Here is a 21860-nt window from a genome sequence, read left to right on the forward strand (position 1 = left end):
GGCACCTTCACAGTGTCAGGCTTTCCAATTGGCTGTGATATGTCAGGTTTGCCAGGTGTCAGATGCTCCATAGGAGCTCTTAGTGCCACTAATCACTGCATAGCACAGCGATGCCCATAAGTGATACTGAAGCTCTTAGTTCATCTTTACACTACAGGAACAATCTTATTGGTTGATCCTACCAAATTTACAATCCCAAGGCAGAGCCCAAACCAATTAATTTGCTAAATGTGTACAATCATAGGCACGAATTACAACATTCTTCAGTTCTGACAGCAAGATTGAGATAATCAGTGCAGAGTATTGTCCAGGGGAAAACCACTGTTGATCCTGTTACTCTCAGGAATCTCTGGAGCTGCACTGTGGCAAAATGCAGAGGTTTTGGCAACAGCTTTAGTTTTTTAGAAATCCTTACCTTTAGCAACTCAGGCTGTATTTTTCTTGCCCTTTCACTTGTGCAAGAAGAATTCTTGTGGGGTCAAGTTCTGAGTTAATCAAATTCACTGGATTGGTTTATGACGTGGCTTGAGAAAGAGGTATGTCAGCACTGCTGAGGGCGTTGTGAGGCTGTGGGATGAGAGGCAGGGGCAGGAAAGAGCAAGAGTTCATTTGTGCTGTATCATTGCCAAGGCCTTCACACTGTGAAACTCTGGCCTCTCAACAGGAACAGTTAATCTACCTCTTTTAGCAAGTACTCCAGTTTTAAAGCTTAACAATCTTAACAGCTACAAACAACTTTCCCCAGGATTTGCATGAAGTCTCACTTGAATAATTTCAGGCCATCTCTTTAACTCCTTGTGGGTGTTCTCCTTCAAAGCCCTTCTTTTCTTTCCCCTTGTTTATGCTTCAGTCCAACCTGCAGTGTTGTCTTCTGAACTAGGAAGCTTAGAATAGGAACAGATCCTCCATGGCCACCAAACGAGGAAGAGTATAAACCAAAACCCAAGCCTTTTAGGTTGGCTAAACCTAATAGGTTTAGCTTTAATCCACAATCCATCAGCCTTAATCCACTGCTTCTGTGAGAGAGTCCCAGCTGAGGATGGTAACGGAGAAGTGAGGACTGGCAGGGATCACTTAAAGGGAGAATCCCAACCCAGGATGGAAGAGAACTATTAGCACACCAGACCAAGGATTTAGGAACATGGCATACCTGAAAAAAAATCTGCTATTACAGCAGTTTATCTGCATGCAGTTAGTTTAGTCAGGAAAGTCAGCCAAACTCCCCAGCACCATGGGAAACTTCATAGCACAGCACTGGGACCAGTTAGTCCCTCCTTTCTATTTGCCATAAGGGAGGTCCTGAAAGATTTGCAGGAAGCAGAGGAGCCACTAGTTACTAGGAAATAAACCAACTCTAAAGTACATTGGACAAATAGACTGTCATAGCCACTATAAAACATGGGAGAAGAATTGCAACAGCCGCAGACAAGTTGTCACAATAGCTAAAATGAGGCAACATGACCATTTTTTTATATGACAGCTATTTCTAGAAGATATAGCATGTTCTTTGTGCAGCGGGTTTAGCATTTTTGTTAATTTGCAGTTGAATGGAAAGATGAGTCACTTTATCATAATACAGCTTCATCATAACTCAGGTTTCAGCCTGCGAGAGCAGAACTACTGTGCACACAACACAATCTATTAAGACAATTTAGTGCTCTTTTCCCAACGCCTAGGAAAAAAAGCCCCCTTATTCCAATTTATTATAACTTGATTTTCACTAAAATAGCCTCATATAATGCTTTCACATTTTTCTCCACATATCAGAGCAAACAGATTTCAGGCTGTAATTCTTCCTCATTGCTCTGTCCTACAGCAAGGCCATTAAGTCCAGCAAGAAAGCAGAAGAAACTCAGATTAAAAAGTAAAATTACTTTCTCTCTCTTCACAGAGGATACACCTATCTCACCTCTATCCAATATATTTTCTTGAAAAGCCTGGTAAAATACAGGTGAAAATATGTATGTTTTACTCATATAATCTGTCCTCCCACTTACAAAGGACAGTATTGACACAATCATGACACAGTAAAAGCAACAAGCTCCTTATATAAAAGGACCTTAAACCACAATCCTAAGCAAACAGACTGAGTAGCTTCTAACCTCCTACTGAAACAAGCCTTCCTTGACTCACAGGGGCTTGTAAGGGAGGAAGATGGGAGGAGAAGGGCATGAACCACCTTGAAAAGAAAGGAGCTCAGCGATCTCCACCCTGGCTCTCCTGTTTTTTCTGAGACCAAGGAAGGACCATCGTTGCCTACGGGGCTCCTGAAAGCTGGTTGAATGCTGGTCCACTCGAGCAAAGCTGTGTATCAATGGACCAGGTCTGACCTGTCTGCACTTCATTATTCCTCACCATAACTTCCATTTCTCATACAGGAGTCACTTTAGCCCACAGGCTTAAAAAAATAATAAAATACTAGTTTGATACCTTTGCAGCATGACACCTGAAATTACCCGTTTCCTTTTCTGTCATTGTGACTCCTAGAGCAGGTGTTTCATAGACAGCCAACCAAGAGGGACATTTGTGCGAGCTACTGTGGAGTCCTTTTCTCCCTCAAAATTACATAAGGACCATCCTGATTAAATATTATCCTGCATGAATAAATACTCCTTTCACAGAGGTATTCATTGCAGGGTAACAGCTGATGGCTGTTGTACAGCTGACAGATGAAGTACACATGCTGATCATGACATAGCTGAATTAAATCCGAACTTTGTGAAGTGTTGCATAATGTCCTGCTTCTCTCTCTATAAAACCTACTTTCCATCTCAATAAGCTTCAAGAAACTATTTTCTTTTCCAAGTAGACCACCACAAGTGCCACCATTTTCCTTTGAGAACACACAAAGCTTCCTCAAGTTGTTATACACGACAAGAAAATACTCCACCATGTCATCACATATAATAACTGTGCTGATGCTACATTTACATAGGAAAGATGGTTTGGGAAGTAATGGGCAATTTTATCCTCCCCTTCTCCCCTTTTAATTTACAAACATATTTTCAATCATTTTACTGAAATATTCATACTTCTTTCCACCAAAAATGCAAAATGTTTCTCCTGGAGCCAAGGTCACTCAGAATCAACTGGGAACTGTCATTTTGCAGTGAGGCAAAATCTTGCCTCATTTTGACATTGATCTGCATCCACCTGTATTGTCACTATGCCAAATGACAGTTCTAGCTTACATAAGTCTTGCTCTCATTGTCACTATCAATTGGGACTCTTGATGTCCCAAGAGAGACACAGTCATGCAAATCCTGGTGTATGCTTTGACCTCCATTCTGCTACAGCTCTTTGGATGCAAAGCAGGAGGCACATAAATGTGATTCACCGGGAAAAAAGCGCTTGGCCACTGACACCGGCTTGTGGTGATCAATGAAGGTATCTCTGAATTACTGTTCCCAGGACTGATCAAAAGCAGTGGAGGAAGATAAAATGTCAAACTGGTCTTTAAAAAAAAACAAACCCACACCATCCTTTTCAAAACTAAAATTTTTCATAAACCTCGTTTAAGCACCAAAACAAACAAACAAACAAATTAATTATTTTTTTTTTTTTTTTAATTCCTATGCAGCATAAAGATAAATGCTGAAGTTAGCAGAATTCCCTGAGGGAAGGAAACACCAAGTTTTAAATCAGCTCTAGTTATTCCTCCTCCTCCTCCTTTTATCTCAATCAGTGCTTGCTATGTATTCTGCTATTAAATTTTTCCTCATACATCTTTCCCAGCCAAATCTTTTACTTAAGCTGTTCTTTAAAAACTTTCTCTGGTTTGATGACTGTTATCAGATATAGATGAGACTGAACATCACGATTCTGCCTCACGGGAAAGCATCCCTATGTTTTTGCCTAAACAGATGAAACTATACTGGGTTCATCTCCATTTCACATTTTGCTCTCAGTAGCCTGGGCACTTCTCCTGCCCAGTTATCACTGAACTGCATTCGCCTTTTTCTCATCCCTCCTCCTCCCTCTTTCTCACCACCATGACACAAAGCCAAACCTCACTTTATTATCTGCTGTCAACCCTTAATGTCTTGGTAGTGCCTGCACAGGAAGTAAAACTGGTTTAGGTTGCTCACAAAATCCACTGCTCATTGTCTCAGAGCAGCACCTCCTCTCTCAAGGCACACAGCGTACAAGTTGCAGAGACTGGAGAAAGCTAGGGCAGGAGATGCTCTTAGCACTGAACTCTCCCAGCATAGCACAATCATAGAAGTAAAATTAGCCAGAACTGCAAAGTGAGATTAAGCTAAAAGTCTTCACCTTGGAAGTAAAAAAACTTAGCTTCACAAGCCTTTTCCAACCAATTCAGGTTTCCTGCAAATTAAAGTTCAAATAACATTCTCCATTTTGCAAGCTTCTTTAGACCAACTTCAAACAGAACTGTCTATATTTCACATTGCATATATTTTTATACAAGATGTGAAAGTACACCTAAGGTAAGAGGTCTTCTTTCTCTAACTACCTTTGGTTTTGTTTCCCTTTCTGCCTTCTCCTTCCCTTTTGCTTACACACTGCAGCAACCCACACATTATATTATATTCCAGTATAATGGGAACCTTTCAAAAAATCTGATGAGTAACAGCTAAGTCTTTTCCAGTTTGAGGAGAATAACTCAGGTTATTAGCAAAAAATGTCACGCTCTAGCACATGGGATCTGAGAAACTGGAGCTCCATCACTTTATTCTTTTGTTTCTTGCTTAATTACTGAAGTGCTGATGACCATGCACAGATATCTGGATAGCCAACTGGAACTTCGTGAGAGAAAAGATTCTAAATTTCTTCTAAGTCTCTGTAGAAAACATAAATGTATAGTCTTTACTTGCAAGTTCTGCCCTCAGACCTCCCATATGCCTGTGTCTCATATCAGAATGTGGGGGAGCAAAGTGTTACCCCGGGTAGAAAAAGACGGAGTGAGGGGCTCAGGCATAGCAGAGCTACACAGCTCTGTGGGACTGGATGGGATGCATCCAAGGGGGCTGAATAAACTTGCCAATGTCATCAGGAGAAAACAGGTTAGTATGTAGGCCATGGAGTCTGAGAACAGACCCATGGGCAGTAAAAGGCAAATGTCAAGACCATCTTCAGGATGCTCAAGAAGAAATAAACTTGTAGAGGAAGAAGATAAATACCATTCTATGTTTCTTTAATTATTAATTATTCTGATTATAACAACATTTCATACTATTTTTCCTTCAAAGAGACAAGGAAGAAGAAAATAAACATGTAAAAGGGAGAAGTAGAGCTTAAGAGTAGTTTCTTTGCTGTGCTGGCATTCAGTTTTACTTGCTGCAAATGGTATGTTGACCTCTGGCAAATGTCCCTGAGGTGCAGGCCTCAGAAACAGTCTTCATGAGCACTTGTGAAGATGATGGAAGAAAAAAATTAATAAAAAATGTCAAAACTCAGTATAAATTATCCTTTAGTTTCAGCAAAAACAGCTTAGATGTTATAGATGTACATAAATGCAGGTAATTTTTCCAAACTAAATAAAGAACTCTTTCCATAAAGAAATAAAAATACCTTCAAAAGCACTGAGTTTCATGGAGTTATGCAACTTCTCTATACCTTTTTTTCTTCCTGCACTAATCAAACACCTAGCTTCTAAAGTACAACAAATTCTGGTTTGGGACAATGGATTACCATGGAGCCTATCTAGGAATTATTTTGGCCAGAAAGGCTTTCCTGAGATGTCTCAGTCTCCTGCCTCAACCTGCTCCCCAGAAAGCAATTCTTTTTCATCAAGGTAACACTGCCTGCTTAATGACAGGCTTATGAAAACCTAAATGAGATATCTTTATCTTTCCAGCATCAGGAAAGCCTCCAAATAGCTACTGAATGACTAAAATCAGGGAGTGTCCGAGCAGGCAGATTGATTCAGAAAGAAAATGGCTTTGCCTTCCTTCACTCTCTGGACGCCACAGCCTGTGGCCTGGCTTGTTCATTCCTTTCACTCTGGAAGGAGATTGTTGTATCTGTTTTATCAGAACCATAACCCAAATGTACTCTTACTACTCCAGACATATTTATATGCAGGTTTCTGTGGGAAGCTGGGATGAGCAGTGGCTCCTCTGCATGCACAAGTGCTCTTTCTTTTCCTGGCTGCCCATGTCAATAGCTCTGCTCGCTCCTGCAAGCTCACTAGCTGGGGCAGCCCCTAAAATAATAGACAGCAAATGCTGATGGAAAGAGACTCTGACTCTCCTTGCTGGATACTCCTCTCTCACTGACTGTATGAGGAACAAGAACTAGTTGGTCTTTAACTTATACGTGCCTCATATGTGTGGGCAGAGGGACTGCATTATACTTCTACTGACACTGGCCCCAAAAGGGCCAAAAAGTGAAAAGAAGGAGTACATAAAGTAAGAAACCAGGACCTCTGGGAAACAAGCCATCACCAGTGAAAGGCAGTTTCAGCCAAAGGACATTTGAGGAGGTTTGTCTCCCCAGTTCTGCCCGAGCTTCTCACCGAGAGCTGCGAATGGATCATTGCTCCTCACTCAACATAGATGTTAAAAAGGAAAGAACAAATGATATTTGGCATAAAGGAAATCTTTTATATAAAGATAATACTATCAACAAAATTGCCAGGGAATACTGACCTCTAACTGCTAACAGAAGAAATAAATCAAGTTTTGTCTCACCTAAAGCAGAGGGGTGATTGGAGATAAGCGTTTCAGATAGATACTATATAAATAAAAGAGGTTTAATTCAAGATACTTTGATAACAAAAGCAAAAAGGTATTGGCCATCAAGGTTTTTTCTGAGTAGTCTTGAGAAGTGAAAATATTTTCCGGACCAATAACATATAAAGCAAAAGTATTTTGTCTTTGCTTTATGAAATATTTACCAGCTGTCTTAATCATTCTCTTTCTACAGGCCACCACACTTCTGATGCTTTGGGCTTCTCTCTCCTTTTCTGCAGATCTCTTTCCTTCTCCCCTGAGTGCTTTGTCCCTTAGTTTTGCAATATTCCACTTTTAAAATAAATAGAGAAACTGCTGCTTCCCTAGGGCATTCTCAGGGGCAGTTTCAATGAAGCGCTGCTTCCTGGGTCACCAGCCTGACCTGACTTCTTTTTTTTTTTTGTTGTTGTTCTTTCATATTTTCTTTTTTTCCTAAAGTCGAACCCAAAAAGTTGCAGCATTTAAAAGCCCTGGAAAATGGGAAACTTGTGTGGCTGAAACTCAGAACTGTTGGACTCTCAGCAAAAGACTGCAAAGAAACGGTACCATAAAGAATTATGAAAGCTGAGTTTCCAGGTAGCCTGAATAGTTTTAGTAGCCTTTAGTTAAATTACTCGAAAACGCACAAAATGCATCTTTGTTGTGAAGAAGTGCAACAGTATACACTGAAATGATATATGCATAAAAATGCTGCCATATCACTCCACAGCTTCAAATTCTCAACCTCTGACTTTCCCACATACTCCAAGGAATTTCATAGTTAAGAAATAAAGGAAGGCAGGTCCATCTATTTTCAGAGCTGCTAAAGGTGCAAAATAGCTGGCTGTATTTATTACAGTACACACTGTGATAATTAATTTAACCTCACAATATGGACTTTTATTTCAATAATGGCCACTGCTAAACTAGACCCTAAAACAACTGGGTTCTAATTCTGTTCATTGCAACACTTTCTGGACAACCTTACATAAAGCCAAATCCATAAAAGCTTCCAAATTTTACTAACTTCTCCCATATTTTGTTCTTTTCTAATCCAAGCAATGCAAAGCACTTTCCAGGTCACTGCACCACTGCAAGACAGAGAAACAGTGTTGTACTTAATTTAGATTTAGGCACTGGGAAATTAAAGGATCTGATCAAATATGCACAGAAGTTGTCCAGGAAACAGCTGAAAACCAAATGGGAAAAACTAGACCAGAAAAGATCTGCTATGGTGAATTTAATTCTTCTACAGGATCCATTCAGTGCCTGGTATTTCAGGATGGAATGAGAATGTATCTGATTTTGGGTGCATTCCCTTTGATATATTAGGAACACTATAAAGCAAGTAACTTCTGCAAAACATAAGCAAAACAATTTCTTACTTGCTGTCCAACTATGAGAAAGTCCTTGTTCCTAGCTGCTCAGAGAAAACAAACTGTAAACAGCTGCTGGAATTGCTGAAGCTGCTGAGGAATTGTTGGGTAAAATTCTGATGGCAATTAATAACATCAGCCTGCATTCTGCATATGCAACAAAAGGAAGCCAGGAGACAAAGTATAGGAAGAACTCAAACAAAATGTTAGTCAAAGTAAATGTGCTTCTCTGTATCTTTATTCCCAAACTACGGCTGTGAATGGGGTCCACAGAAGACATTGGAGATGAGGAAAGAAAAAATTCCAACACTGTCTGTAGAATCAGCTCCACAGTGACCCCTCTTAGTAACCCTCCACGCGTATGAACGTGGGCAGTTTTTTGTTGTTACTTGTGATATGGCTAAAGTAAGGAGGTTATTATTTCTTCCCATACGTGTCCCAGCTGTCCACAATATCCCTTTTTTTTTTAAACTCTGTATGATTGCAGGTGCCCACCTTTGGTCAAAAGGCCAAACGGGCTTTGATTTCCTTACAACTTCCGTAAAAGGATGGAACCTGCCCTACTAAGAAAAATCTCAACATACGTTTTCCAGTTACTGTAAATCCAGGCTTGTTGTTACCTTTTACAGCCCAGACAGAAGACAGTGAGAAGGTCTGTGAATGTACACCAGTAAAGAATGATGCTGCAGAAAACAAAAGTTTGTGGACAAAAACTGAGGTTAATATCCAGCTGGGGGGATGTGGAGTGGAACTGGGAGCCTTTGGGCAAAAAATTAGGCTGGTGTTCAAAAACTATTGTTTTAAGGAGGGATTCCAGAGTAAACTGGAGAAGAGAAAAATCCGGAGCGAGAAGCAGAGAACAAGGAAGCATTAACAGGGCAGACAGTTTAACACAGCAGCTGTGTACTTTGGGGAGCTGTGAACAGAGAGGGCAAAAGGCTACAGAGCAAGGGAAGAGGGAAAGAGAGGTGACTGTGAGTGCAGCCAGAGCTTGCTGGGGACTAAATTAAGTTCAGGGTTTAAGGGAGGGTAAGTAAAGTTACTGACTTCTGAGGAGTATGCAGTCAAAAGGCATTTTTCTGTGCACTTGAAATTCTGGTTTTCTAATTGTACAAAGACCAGCTAAAGAGCCTGTCCTGCAAAGTTAATAAGCTTAAGATGCGTCATTAAGGATGTGGCTTCTTATCGGTTTAGATCTCTTTGGAGGGAGGAAAATGGGAACAGGATGATAACATGACTCATGACTTTCCAATATTAGGTACGACAATTCTGTAGCTGTAGAGGCTGAAACTTGTGTACCCTATTTCTAACTCTGAAACAGCCAAAATTGCCAGTGCAGCTGGACAGGGCATGTACTGGATTGTCCATTCTTTCCCCACAGCCACACTTGGCTTAGAAAGGTAGCAACAGAGATCAGTGATCAGCTGCAACCCACACTGGATAATTACAATCTGAAACAGGATTTCCTCACCTGTCCTTCTGCCACAGTCAGACAGCATTACACACACTTAAACCCAGCCATCTAAAATAACATGGTACATGGATCTCTTCCTACTCAGGAAGACTGCTGGTACTCCCAGGTACTTGGTATACAAACAGATTTTATCAAACTTAACAGTGGCAAAATTAAAATCTACAGATACTAAAAACTAACAGGAAGGTAAAGTGACATCAGAGTGGTGTCTCCTTCGGATCACTTGTAGCGCCAAACCTGCTCTTAGGCTGCTCCTCTCTTCAGTAAGGAATGAGATGAATTTTGCCAAGCATTGGGAAGGGAAGCACTGATACTATATTAAGTCCATGGAGGAGGAAAGGGGCATAGAAGGATAAGGAGACCAGGCTGCAAGGTGGGGAGATACATGACAGAGAGAGAATAAGAGTGGTTAACCTCCATTCACCTGGAAACTCAAGAAGGTTGAAAAGCCTGATGTTTACTGCCAGTGCAGCTGCTGTGAGGGTGCTGATCCCAAACTCCCCTCACATGATGCACCCCCCACCCCCATCCAGAGCTGAGCTCCGACCAGGCCTAGGAACACTGTTGGAGTCAATGACTCCAACAAATCCAAGCTTAAGTTTACAGTCGTTGAATTCAGAATTCAGAAATGCATATATTTAGAAAAAAAGAATTTGCAGGATAACCACATCTGGCAGAATCTGAAAAGCCTCAGACTGCCTTCATGTGTGTACTGAAACCCTGTACCAGGGTTTTCTCTGTCACCAAGTATATATAAAAAATACTAGTTTTAATACTTTGGTAGTATTAAGGGAACCTTTTTTTAATGGCCACATTCATTTACAGTTTTACATATAAATAGTTAAGTAGGGAGCTCTTTGAGAACCCTAATACAATATAAATATTTAATCCTTAAGTGGACAATTTGGACTTTGCTCCGCTATGCTCCAACCTAGCATCTACCATATAAGCTCACAGAAATGCAACAAGAGGAGTTGTAAAGGTCCGTCCCCATTCCTAAAGGAGCTCCTCCACAGACCAAGTGTTTAGCAAGCACACTTGCAGACACACAGGAGGTTTGGAGTCCAGGACACTCTGTGCATATCAGCAAAGGTTAGCATCCATGCACAGATATCCATGGGGTGCACTGCAAAGGTATGGTTGGCAGCAGCATGTTTAAGCCAGTGAGGTATCACTTTCAGAGATAGACAGGATATGACTGCTTTTAAAGAAACATTTCCAGCATTGGAGAGCTTTACCTATTTCATAACAGTACAGTATTTATCATTTCATCTGAGCATGGATTCTCAATCTTTCCTTGAATTTATCTATTCAAAATATCACTACAAAATAAAACACTCATTACCTCATTAAAATAATCCTCTTGCTGTGCTTACAAACGGATAGAAGTAGGATAAAATCCTATGACAGGCCTGATACTTTTTTACTTATTTCCTAACCGGGTCCTTACTGTATTTCTTGCTGATTAAATGCGAACAACAGTAAGAAGTTTTTGATCCTCAAAATTGTTGATTTCTCTGACATGAAAGTTAAAGCCCTTAAGCATGGTGATCTGGCCACACCATCTCTTCAAAGGGGCTTTCCAAATTTGTTTGTGGAAAGAAACATCTGTTCAGGCAAGGCAGCTTTCCAAATCTGCTCATTTGGCTGCTCTAACAGCTACACTGTCATCCCTCACCTGCCACCAAAGCTGCAAATGACCAGGAAGTTCATGAGAGAAGAATCATCTTTTCTTACAGCTGCCCGTGGACAATACTCTACTGTAACCGAAAATATTAGCAATGCTTTCTCTCCCAATCCCTTCCTGAGATTAACAGATGATGAAATACACAAAGACACAAAAATCCTGGCTCAGATGCAGGCAGTGGTGAAGGACTGCTCCTTTCAACAGGACTGAGGATTCATGTCGTACCTCCAAGCCACCTAACATTTGCCACCTCCTCTTCAGTCTTTTGCAATGGCCTGGGAAAAAAAAGGCGTGGATTTGCCTGTTTTCAGTTGCAACAGTCATCTAACTGGGAGGTAACTTAAAATCTTTGTTGCCCAAGACAGCTCATGTGGCACTGAAGGTGTTAACTTCCTCCTCTTCAGTGAGGCCCTTCTTGATCCACTGTGGTCTTCTGTCAGTGCATGTCTTTGACTGTTCTGCAGCCCTCATTTTGCCGAGCACCAGCTGTGCTCTTCAGAAATCAGATGTCACCAGAAGCGGGTGAATTGCTGTGATTCTCTGCAGTGAATCAGCTGCGGTCCCTCACAGCATGAGAGGCACGGCAACTCCTGTGGAACTGCATGTGAGGAACTGTCATGTTGAACGTTGGTTGGGTCACTGGCCAGTCTTAAAATCTTTCGTGCAAATAGAAATGTGACCATTCAATCTGTCCTCTTGCTGCCGGCAAACCTGACTCCCCCGACAGCATACCTGTTACCTTCCTTCCTTCTTATTTCCCAGGCTTCTTTACCTGCCCCAGCTGAAAATACAGCAGGGTGTGAAGCAAAAGTAACAAGAAGCACGCAGGAGCTCTGGGTGACTGCAGAGCTAAGAAGGAACGCACAAGCTCCCTAGCAGTGAATAAAGAATGTTCTGAAATATTTCTAGGATATAGGAAGAAATGAACGGTAAAGAGGGGTGAAATCTGACCTTCCTACTTCAAATGAATCAGCAGATTGCAGCTGGAGAGGAGGGGCATGTTTGTTTTCAAAACAATAAAATACCACCAGCACACATCATTCCACGTCTACCACCCTTACCAGCACTCTTCACACAATGCTCTTCTGTTACGCACAAAGACCAGATCCATTGTTTTTTAACGAAATAACAAAACACCAGTGTAAGTAAACAACAAACCAACCCCCCAAAAAACCCAATCCCTTCTCCTCACAAAACAACAAAAATGCCTGAAAGCTATCCCAGTATTGTCAAGAACTCTAAAGACACTACACACTCACCACAGCAAAACAGCTGGCTTTCTGTAGAGCTGTGCTGACCAAACCCTTTCATTATTAGCACCTGAACCAGCAGCCAAGGCAAGAACAATGGCTACATCCCGCTGAAGTGACCATGGAGCAGATCTGTACCTTAGAGCAGAGGACTGAAGAGATGCCCTGGTCTGGCTATCACCAAGTTGCTTCCAGAACTGGAAGTGATAAAATCAGCTCCAGGCAGCACTGCTCCTCGCTTAATTAACCTTGCTCCTGCAACCCACATGCAGTGCTGTCCAACTGACACTTCTGAATGCACCTCTGGAGACGTAAGCTCGTAACGTCCCATGACACTGCTGTGACACAGACATAAGTACTAGTCCAACAACTGCTCTTCACATGGTGTAGCACAGACATACTCTTAACCAACATTACCTCTTCCCTTTTTTTTTCCCTATCTTGATCTGACAGCGATATCCTTGCACAAGGGGGACAGAGCACCTCAGCAAGCAAGTGGCACAAAGGTAACAAACTTGGAGCAAAATGATCCTTCCACTCGCCCAAAGTCAAGCGAAGCAATGGATTTGGATGCAAACAGTAATTTTGGATCTGTGTGAAAATGCCACACTGGCAAACAGACAAATGTGATTCAAGGGAGAGAACACAAATGTGAATACTGCAACTTTCAGGGCTGCAAATAACTTACAACTGTGGGCAGCTCCTTGATATTTTTACTATTTTACATTTAAGGAAATGGGTCTTTGCTACAGGGAGACAACTTCTCTTCCTGACCAGGAAGACCCCTAAATTTTCTTATTTTAGTCAAAGCAGACTGACTAGATGAAGCTGTATTACCCTACAATGATATCAAAATGAACTCCGTGCCTCTGCCATTTCCTGGGCTTAGCTGTTGAAAGTCAGCACACCCTATTCACCAGCAACACTGAAGAGCAAAGTTGGGAAAAGACAGTTAAAACCCCACACCACTTTGCATTATCAGGATAGATTTTGTCAGCAATTCAGAGAAAGTTTAAATAACAAAACTTCTTTTTGCTTAGTCATGACTTCATTTGAATCTGGTAAATGTGAAGAGGAAAAGTGTGTGACTACGTGGCTAAATTCTGCCTGCTAGGAAGTCTTTCCACATGGGTACCAGTGTTTGCAGTGGCACTGGGACTGGAACAAAATTCTCATAAGGAAAACAAATGTAGCCTGGTTCGGAGAAATCATCTGGGAAAAAAGAGCAAATAAATAACATTAATACCAGAAGGGATTTCCAAACAACCCAGTTTTATTCAGTGCTGGTATTTAGAGGATTTTGGAAAACCTGTCCATAACCTTTTTCAAAGTTTATGGTATTTTTAGATAAAACTATTAGAATTTGGTGATTTTTTCCATAACAAAATGAAAGGTAATAGTATATTTATTTTCTGAAATACATATTTAGGGGAAGTCTTCCCATTGGATGCATTCCAGCTAGCAGCAGCATAAAGTCGTGTTAGTACATTAAGCCTAAGATAATGTCTATTTACAGTCTATCAAGGGCATGGTGACAGGAGCATTAGAGCTTGTCACTACAGGTCAGCCCTCCTAGTTAAGGGCTGTCTCCTACTTGATTGACTTGGAAACAGGTATCTCAGCTGTTGAGTCAAACCTAGATAAAAGTGGTCTGATTTTGGCTTCAGAAATTAGTGCTTTAAACATTACAAACTAGTACTTCACCAAAATTGACCTAGGACCTTTTTCCTAGATTGGTCCATACAGAACTTTAACAGACTGCTCTCAGGAACCAGTGCCCTTCTGAAAACACAGCAGGAAAGATCCCAAGCAGAAGGGAAGGGGTGATGCAGTTTTGCAAGAGAAAGGGTGTAGGAGCAGAAACACAGCTATGATGCACTCTGTAATGAAACGTCATTTAGGTGCTGGGAGTAAGCCATACAGCCTGATTCTTGGTTGGCAAATGTGTTTCCAGCCCTGAGGGTTAGGACTGTTTTTCAAAAACAGCTGGCTGGCTATATATGATGTTTTCCTAAGGTCAGGAGAATGTTTCTGGGCTGACCGAAGAATAGAATTGGTGCTCCTTATCATCTGCTGGGATGAATCAGGTCTACGGGCTTGATTTAATGCAAAACCTGGATGATGAATTTATTAGGGAAGCTATGGCTGATATGGAAGGAAGACAGACCAACAGGTGATATTCATACAAGACGAGGTATCTGCTCCTCAATCAGAAATGGAGAAGCAAGCTAGAGTAGACTATAGTGTAGATTTTATAGAGTCATAATTTCGCTTGCGAAGCCAAGACAGTCAAGCATCTTAATCACCACTGCAATCTCTGTAAAAAATAAAGAGATAGTCTTGAAAAGATGTTAATTATGTGCTGTAGGTTAAGTACTCCAGAGTGATGAAAAGACTCCCAAAGGCGTGGGAGGTTAAAGATCTTACAAAACAGATGATCCTAAAATGTTGTGTTGGAAGAGGCCTCTGTTGGACAACTAGGGACAGGCGGATGTGGCACATGAAGGGCTGCAACATGGAGCTACATGCACAGTTTTCAGGCTTAACACTTCAGTTTAGCTGCCTGATGTGCTCACTAGAACATGCTTTTATTGTGTGAAACAGGCTTCTCATGCAGGGCTGCTTCCTTATGTTAACTGTCAGACGTATGTTCTGGAGAGCACTATACACCCACACGTTGAAACAGCATCAATGGTACTGAGCTCAGGCATCTTACATTTAAGAATAATCTAATGCACCCACTGACTTCTATCTGTATTTTGTTATGGAAGTTGACAGGGAAGTGCTATTAGCACCATGCAAGTACATTGACTGGTATTTTCTTGGTGAAAAAGATCTGGGTGGTATCAACGTTTTTTGAGTAACATCACTTTTGATGCTAGTTTCATATAATTATTGTGTGGGAGATAAGAAAGCTCCACAGACCCCGAATACCTCATTTCAAACTTTTAAAAATTGACCAGTTTAACATTTAGCACTACTGTTTATCACTTGAACAGTTAATTTTAACCAGAACAATTTTCCTCCTCAAATTCATAGGCCAGTGATTTTTCCCCTCTTGACACTTCAGAGCTAGCACTTACCTGAACATTGCGGAGCCTGAATTCCATGAGCAAATAGTTCTTATCCAACAACTGTACCTTCACCTGTGTAAACTGCAAGGAGATAAGCCATTTTCTTTCATGTTTCAAAATACTGTAGAAAACAACTCTCTACTGCTTACTTAAGTATGGAAAAGAACAAAAGAACTTGTAGAAATAGCTCCTTGTTCTGCCCAGCTCCCACCTGCACATCAGACATTACCAGGAGCAGCACTGGGCGTACTGGCCCAGAACAAGGCATGGAAAGTTTCCAGCCTGCACCACAGCCACCTACATCAGAGTTGCAATGAGTTCCCCTTTTCCTCCCCAGATGGGCGTGAAAACCAGAACATGGAAGAACTGCTTGGGCTCTGGCTTCTCCCATATCACCCACATAGGAATACAGCCTCTTCACACAGCTGCACGTGTTGTTGGTCTAATGTGAAAGCAGTGATGGCACAACTCACCTGAACCATCCCTGCCTGTTACACCTTCTGCCCAATCATCTGAAATCAAAAACATCTTTCCTTCTTTAGTTTTACAGGTATTGTTGCATAGACTAGATGGTCTCTGGGGGTAAAGTGTGCCTTGCTCATGCAGCATGAGGATGCTGCCATAATGGTGTGCAGCAGAGTTCCATCTAGACAGACCTTACGCAAACTGAACCAGTTAAGTACAGAATGTAACCAGCTTTCTCAGTTAACAATCATAGAAAAAGAGGACAAGACGTATTTCCACTTGAACACAATAAAGCATTACAGGTATCTATCCATAGACACTCATTTTGACTTGTACACTGTGGCCCATGGGTTAGCACACCAAAGGAGAAACTCCTTTTTGGTGTATCTCAGTTGTTGAAAGATTAAGTACTTCCTCCCATCCATTACAGCCAACACCTGGGAAGCATTTGCTGATCAACATGGTTGGCTGGCTATAGACCACCAGAATAATAAAGGTCTCTCAACAATGTTTTCCTCACTTGGCATAGAGGTCTGCACAACCTGAAAACGGTAGCAAGAGGAGCATTTCCACAGGAGGCTGCAGGAAGAAGAAAATGCTGGAAGCAAGTTCCTTAGTTGCGTTGCTTCACCATGTCATCATGCCTGAAACACAGCTTGTAAAAAAACCCACCAACTCAGGTTGAACCCTTCACGTTGCATGTGGAAACACGAAGCAAGGGAATGACTGTGGCACTGCCCTGAAAAGTACTAGTGCGGCACATATACTACTTTGGAGCTCGTATTAGTGTATGAAACGTGTTTGGTCTGCATGTATATTATAGTATTTGTTACATCCTCCAGTGTTTCACAAGTGCCCCAAATTATGTTAGGAACTTTGCCTTATCATGGGTGTGTGCTGCTGCACCCACAGTAAATGGATAGATGGAAAGGCAATTTTTTTCCAAGCAATCCCAAGATGGGTGGACTGAATCCATGCATCAGTGTCTCTGTAATGTAGAGTTTCTAGTGTGCAGCCTAATTACAATCACCTTGTCTTGCTGGTGCACAAGGATGAGCAGCTTCTTCCTGACAGTGATACCTAGATTGCTTTCTCCCTTCATGTAAATGGAGGGTAACAAACCCTCCCGGTTGCTGTTACAAGAGCTGCCTTGAGGCTCTTGCCTCAAGGAACAGCTATTATCTTCATCTGGACTGCTGCATGACCCCATGTCATGCACTTTGCAAAAGGAAAGCACTAGGCCATGGAAAGATGCAAGCAACCAGTACAACAACATCAAAGCTGCAGATTATTTTTTTTGAGGATGATACAATGGGTGTGATGATAGCAGCTGATAAAGGGATAGAGTGGTTAAGACCATGCCTAACAGTGATGGTTATGAAAGGATGAAGGATAACAAGATGAAATGTTTACCACTTTTTATTGCAGCTGCTTGACATCAGGCAGAAAAAAGTGTGGAAGACTATATTATAGATATCTGACACAAGATGCACAGTGTCTCCCACTTTACACCCCCTGCAACCTTAATTCTTAATTACAGTCTTACTAGTAGACTGATCAGGTGGGAAAGGAAGACGGAAAATAGTTGGCAGGCAGAATCTGCCAATATTGTAAGAAAACATACATATCTAGATACTTCATATCTACCAGTACTTTAAGAAAAAAGGACAGAGAAAACAGAACGAGATAGCAGCTAAGCATACACAGTGTTTGTTAAGCTAAATATGCCTTCTCCCAGGGAAGACCTGTAACTTGTAGCCTCTTCTTGGAGTAAAAAAAACAACTTACAGCTCCAACATTGATGTTATTTTTTTTTTTGCAGTGATTTAAGAAGCTTCCCTTCTAACAGTTTGGTACTCTGTGCACATTTGGGCTTCACTACCTAACAAATAGAGATACCTGTGAATCAGGTAATCTTATGTGGGTGACTTAGCACTGTGATTTTTTTATAGGTACATTTACAGAAGTGGAATTATGCTCTCCAGGGGTGAAAAGGTGCAGTTCTCAGCCCAGCTAAGAATCCACACAAATCCAAACCCCAAGGAGATGACATTATATCCGGCAGAAAATTAAAACCTGTTTTTCCTCAGAGAAAGTTTTTCATTCTGTTAACATGCTTCACAAAGTTCACCTGCTTGGTGCAGAAAGCTGATTTAAAACAACTATTTTCCAATTCACATTGGAAGCTTGCAGCCATGGGCCCATCATATCAGTCTGTACCAACACAAAAGACAGCTCTTGACCATAAGAACCCAACTGTTTAAAGTAGTGGCTGGAAGGAAGTTTTGACAGTGAAAGTATGCATATTTGGAAGAAAATATATTCCAATTTGCTCCACTTAGCTCCTTACAGCAGGAACAGTGATTTCTATATGGCAGGTTTTGAAATGAATTGTGTACATATTTGACACACCCAGCGTGACACAGTATCACATGAGCTTTTATAACAGCTGCCTGGGGGGAAAAATATCATACCTGTAAATAGCATGTATTTGTAATCTTCTTTTGCTAGTAGGGAAACACATATAGAAGTGAAAAATCTCTTTAATATCTGCTGTTCAATAAAATAAGAGCCACAAGCTAGTAATCTACAGCACATAGGCTTCCATTTATTTTAGGACATTGGAAGGGAGGGAAGGAAAATTTCTGTAAATCTCATTTATGAAAAATATGGCATTACTTAAAAAGCCAATCACAGCAGAATTCCTGCCATTTCTTGGGTACCACAAAATGCCTCTACTCCGTGTTCCTGGACAGGACAGAATTGGGAAGCTGCATTAAGAGTTATTTTGTAAGAAATATTTATGACTTGCTAAGGTGTTCTAATTAAGCCTCCCACTCCTCTACAGTGTTGCTATGAAACATCTTAAAATCAGCATTCATCGAATGCCTCCAAGCTGTCCCTGTCTGGCTGCTTTTTAGGTTTCATCTTTCACAGAGGTCCTCCAGCTACTATGGAAAGTAACTTAGTTTAGCCCTCAAATTTAAAAAAGCAATTGCTCATTTTCCCTTCCAGCTGGTGGACAGATATGACAGGAAACTGAAACAGTTAATTTCTTACCATCTCCAGTAGCTGGATTTATGTACCTCTCCTGCACATCAGACAATAAAACTCAAAGTAGTAGCAGCCTTTCATCTCAAAAAACAGTAGGTCTGAAGGACAAGCCAGGAAAGAATAGCTGCTGAGTCTTCTCTTCTGGAAATCACTCTTTGCATACTTTACAATAAAGATGTTCTTAGCCTGACACTATCAAATTAACAGAAAACAAGCCCTCTTCTTTCATGACATCTCTTTCCTGGTTTTCTGCCACTGATTCAGGTGCCCTAGACTGTGGCCAAAGACTATTCCTAGAGGCAGTCTATGAATGACTGCCAAAATCTAGAGGTAGAAAGAAAATATAGAGCTGTTTCTATCTTCATTTTCACAACTCGGAAAAGATTCTTCTCATACCAATTTCATCTATTTACTGAGTGGGAATGAGCTCATACTGTATACCACAATAGGTGCTGAGATTGGAAGGCAGGCAGAGTAACATCAGATACCAGTCTGAAGATTTTATAGATGCTTATACCTTCTGTTCTTTTCCACGTCATCCTATCTTGAGGCAACGTGAAACACATAAAATGGCCAGTAAACTGAGTAGACAACAAGTCTTGGCACTTATCTGAATTTCCCGTGTCTTTGACCTTAGGTTTTACAGTGTAGTTCAAGATTGCTCTCATGTTATCACTCCTACATACTCTACCTAAACATAACCCCCTCCTTGAAGTTTTTGTGCCAGCATTTGTAAATAAATACAATGAAAATAATTCTAATTTTCCTATTTTGGTGGATGCATAATAAAATTAGAGTCCAAGATGAAAAAAACCCAAACAGCTACCATTAAATATAAATACAGTTACATTTTCAAGCTCTCTGAGAGAGAGGTCACAACAACCTTGATGTATTACCACCACTGAGACACAAGAAAAAGCTCCCATGGTGTTCCTATTGTCACATGCAGTTTGCTTCTGTTAAGCCTGTCATGCTGGGATGTTGCATACAGATTAAGAACTGCTGCTTTTCACTAGAAAGGTTAAAATACCATGTTTGGCAGAAACTGAGGCAATTCTTACTGCATAATGCTTGGGGCCTTACTCCTTCTTTCTATGGTGAAAATTCTTCAGAAGCCAGTAAAAGAGGGCATTCTTGCTGATCATCTCTTCTGTTCACCAGTACAAAAAAAGAAAAAAATTCCTTTATAAATAAAAAGATCTCAGGAAACACAAGATATATAATATATAACATAACTAAATAAAAAAATTGTATACACCCTTCCTAGTTTATTGACCCTTGTGTTTTGTAGCAAGTACATTTTCACCCCTGAGACCTGCTAAAGAGCAAAACATGTGGCAGGATATGGGGACAATTGAAGTTTGATGGGGATTTTAAAGAAGAGAGACAAAGCAGTGTGCCCCAAATGGCAGCATCACTACTAAAGAACATCACTACTAAAGAACAGACAAAAGTAGTTAAGTCAGCCTGAATACACAGCCATGCTTGCACTGCAGTTAAGTGCTACATGTCTCCTAAACTGCAATAACCATTATTCTAACTGTCCAAGTGAACCAAAAATCTTTTTGTTCAACCTTTAACAAGGGTTAAGGTTAACCTCTAACCTTTAATGTCAAAACCAAAGATTAGTAGCCTGTTAGGGATGTAACTCACACAGACACACACACTCCTGTCCTTTCATAGATGTTAACTAATCAGGGAAGGGGTATATAGCTTACACGCAGGTGCAAATACACATTGTACGGTAATGCTCTATTCAGTGCTAGTTTGCAGCACTACTATGCTCCGGTAGGTGGATAGTCAGTAATTCCTAGGCGAAAACTTTTCTTTCCTAATTATTTGTAATTACTATTTTAATCGGTATTTGTATTCAAAACCACTACCGTATATTCACAACAAGATGCAGGGAACACCCAGCAGCTCTCGGCTGCAGCGCCCTGCCAGGAAGACTAACATAGTGACAGGAGCAAAACAGCCCTCACCAACCCTTGAAAATAAAATATTACAAAAAAAAAAGGACAAAAATAATAACAAAAAAATAGATTATGCCAAACAGCTGCAATTTCAGTTTTTGACTCACTCTGCCCCTCATAAGAAAAACCCACAAATATCTTAGTACAGGTCAAGGATCCTCAGCAAGGACCCTCAAAGCTCTCCACTCCTTAGCTCCATGTGGGGGGATGCTTGCAGATCAAGGGCTGAAATCACGGACCTTTCCCTCTCTAAGACAAAGAACCCAGTGTCTTGGGGCATGTGATGCCAGTGCTGCCCACAGAGCAACAACAACCAGGCCCTGCAGATCCTTCAGAGGCAGCAGAAATGTGCCAGAGCAGACAATTTGCACAACTTGTGTTACTGGAATCTTCCCAGCTAGATCTGATTATCAGATCTCCTTCCGCCATGTATGTAGATGTATTGGCTCAGGCTATAAAACACAGCACTTGGGTGCGTGGCCAAGTGTCAAAACAGTTTCAAAGGCACCATTTTGAGTAACAGTGACTTTGAAGTTAAGGTAGCTGTTTTGATTTCCCCTAGCACTTATGTGGAGTAGGTCTGTGTCAAATGAAATATCAGACGAGGAATCCTCTGATGTTTATGAATCTGGAAAGTTCAGACTTAAAAATAAGAAAGCATGACAAACCAGGTTACTGTATTCTCTTGAAGCCAAACTTAAAACTGACCTTTCTAAGGAATCCTTCCTTCTGCACAGTTCCACTTAGAATCAGTGAAATACAAATTCCTAACTTTGCTATATCTCTATTCAGAGCCTGACTTGTGAAATGAATTTTTAAAAGTAGCTGTAAAA

The 21860-nt window shown here is 41.0% G+C and overlaps 1 protein-coding gene across 9 annotated transcripts in view; it reads right to left on the bottom strand.

Annotated features, from left to right (window-relative positions):
* The window catches only part of FAR2 (fatty acyl-CoA reductase 2), a 142107-nt gene that overhangs the window by 96827 nt on the left and 23420 nt on the right, over positions 1-21860 (bottom strand). For 2 of the 9 annotated variants that reach the window (XM_065672213.1, XM_065672222.1), the window contains exon 2: positions 15545-15616. The exons of 5 other annotated variants lie outside the window; for them this stretch is intronic. In XM_065672213.1, the coding sequence (XP_065528285.1) occupies positions 15545-15552 (8 nt within the window). In that variant the 5' untranslated portion in view covers positions 15553-15616. Of the gene's footprint in view, positions 1-415; positions 908-15544; positions 15617-15836; positions 15925-21860 lie in introns of those variants that run through there. 2 more of the 9 variants (XM_065672203.1, XM_065672257.1) reach the window with 2 other exon arrangements.

This window comes from Lathamus discolor, chromosome 1 (assembly GCF_037157495.1).
Source record: "Lathamus discolor isolate bLatDis1 chromosome 1, bLatDis1.hap1, whole genome shotgun sequence".
Classification (NCBI taxonomy): Eukaryota; Metazoa; Chordata; class Aves; order Psittaciformes; family Psittacidae; genus Lathamus; species Lathamus discolor.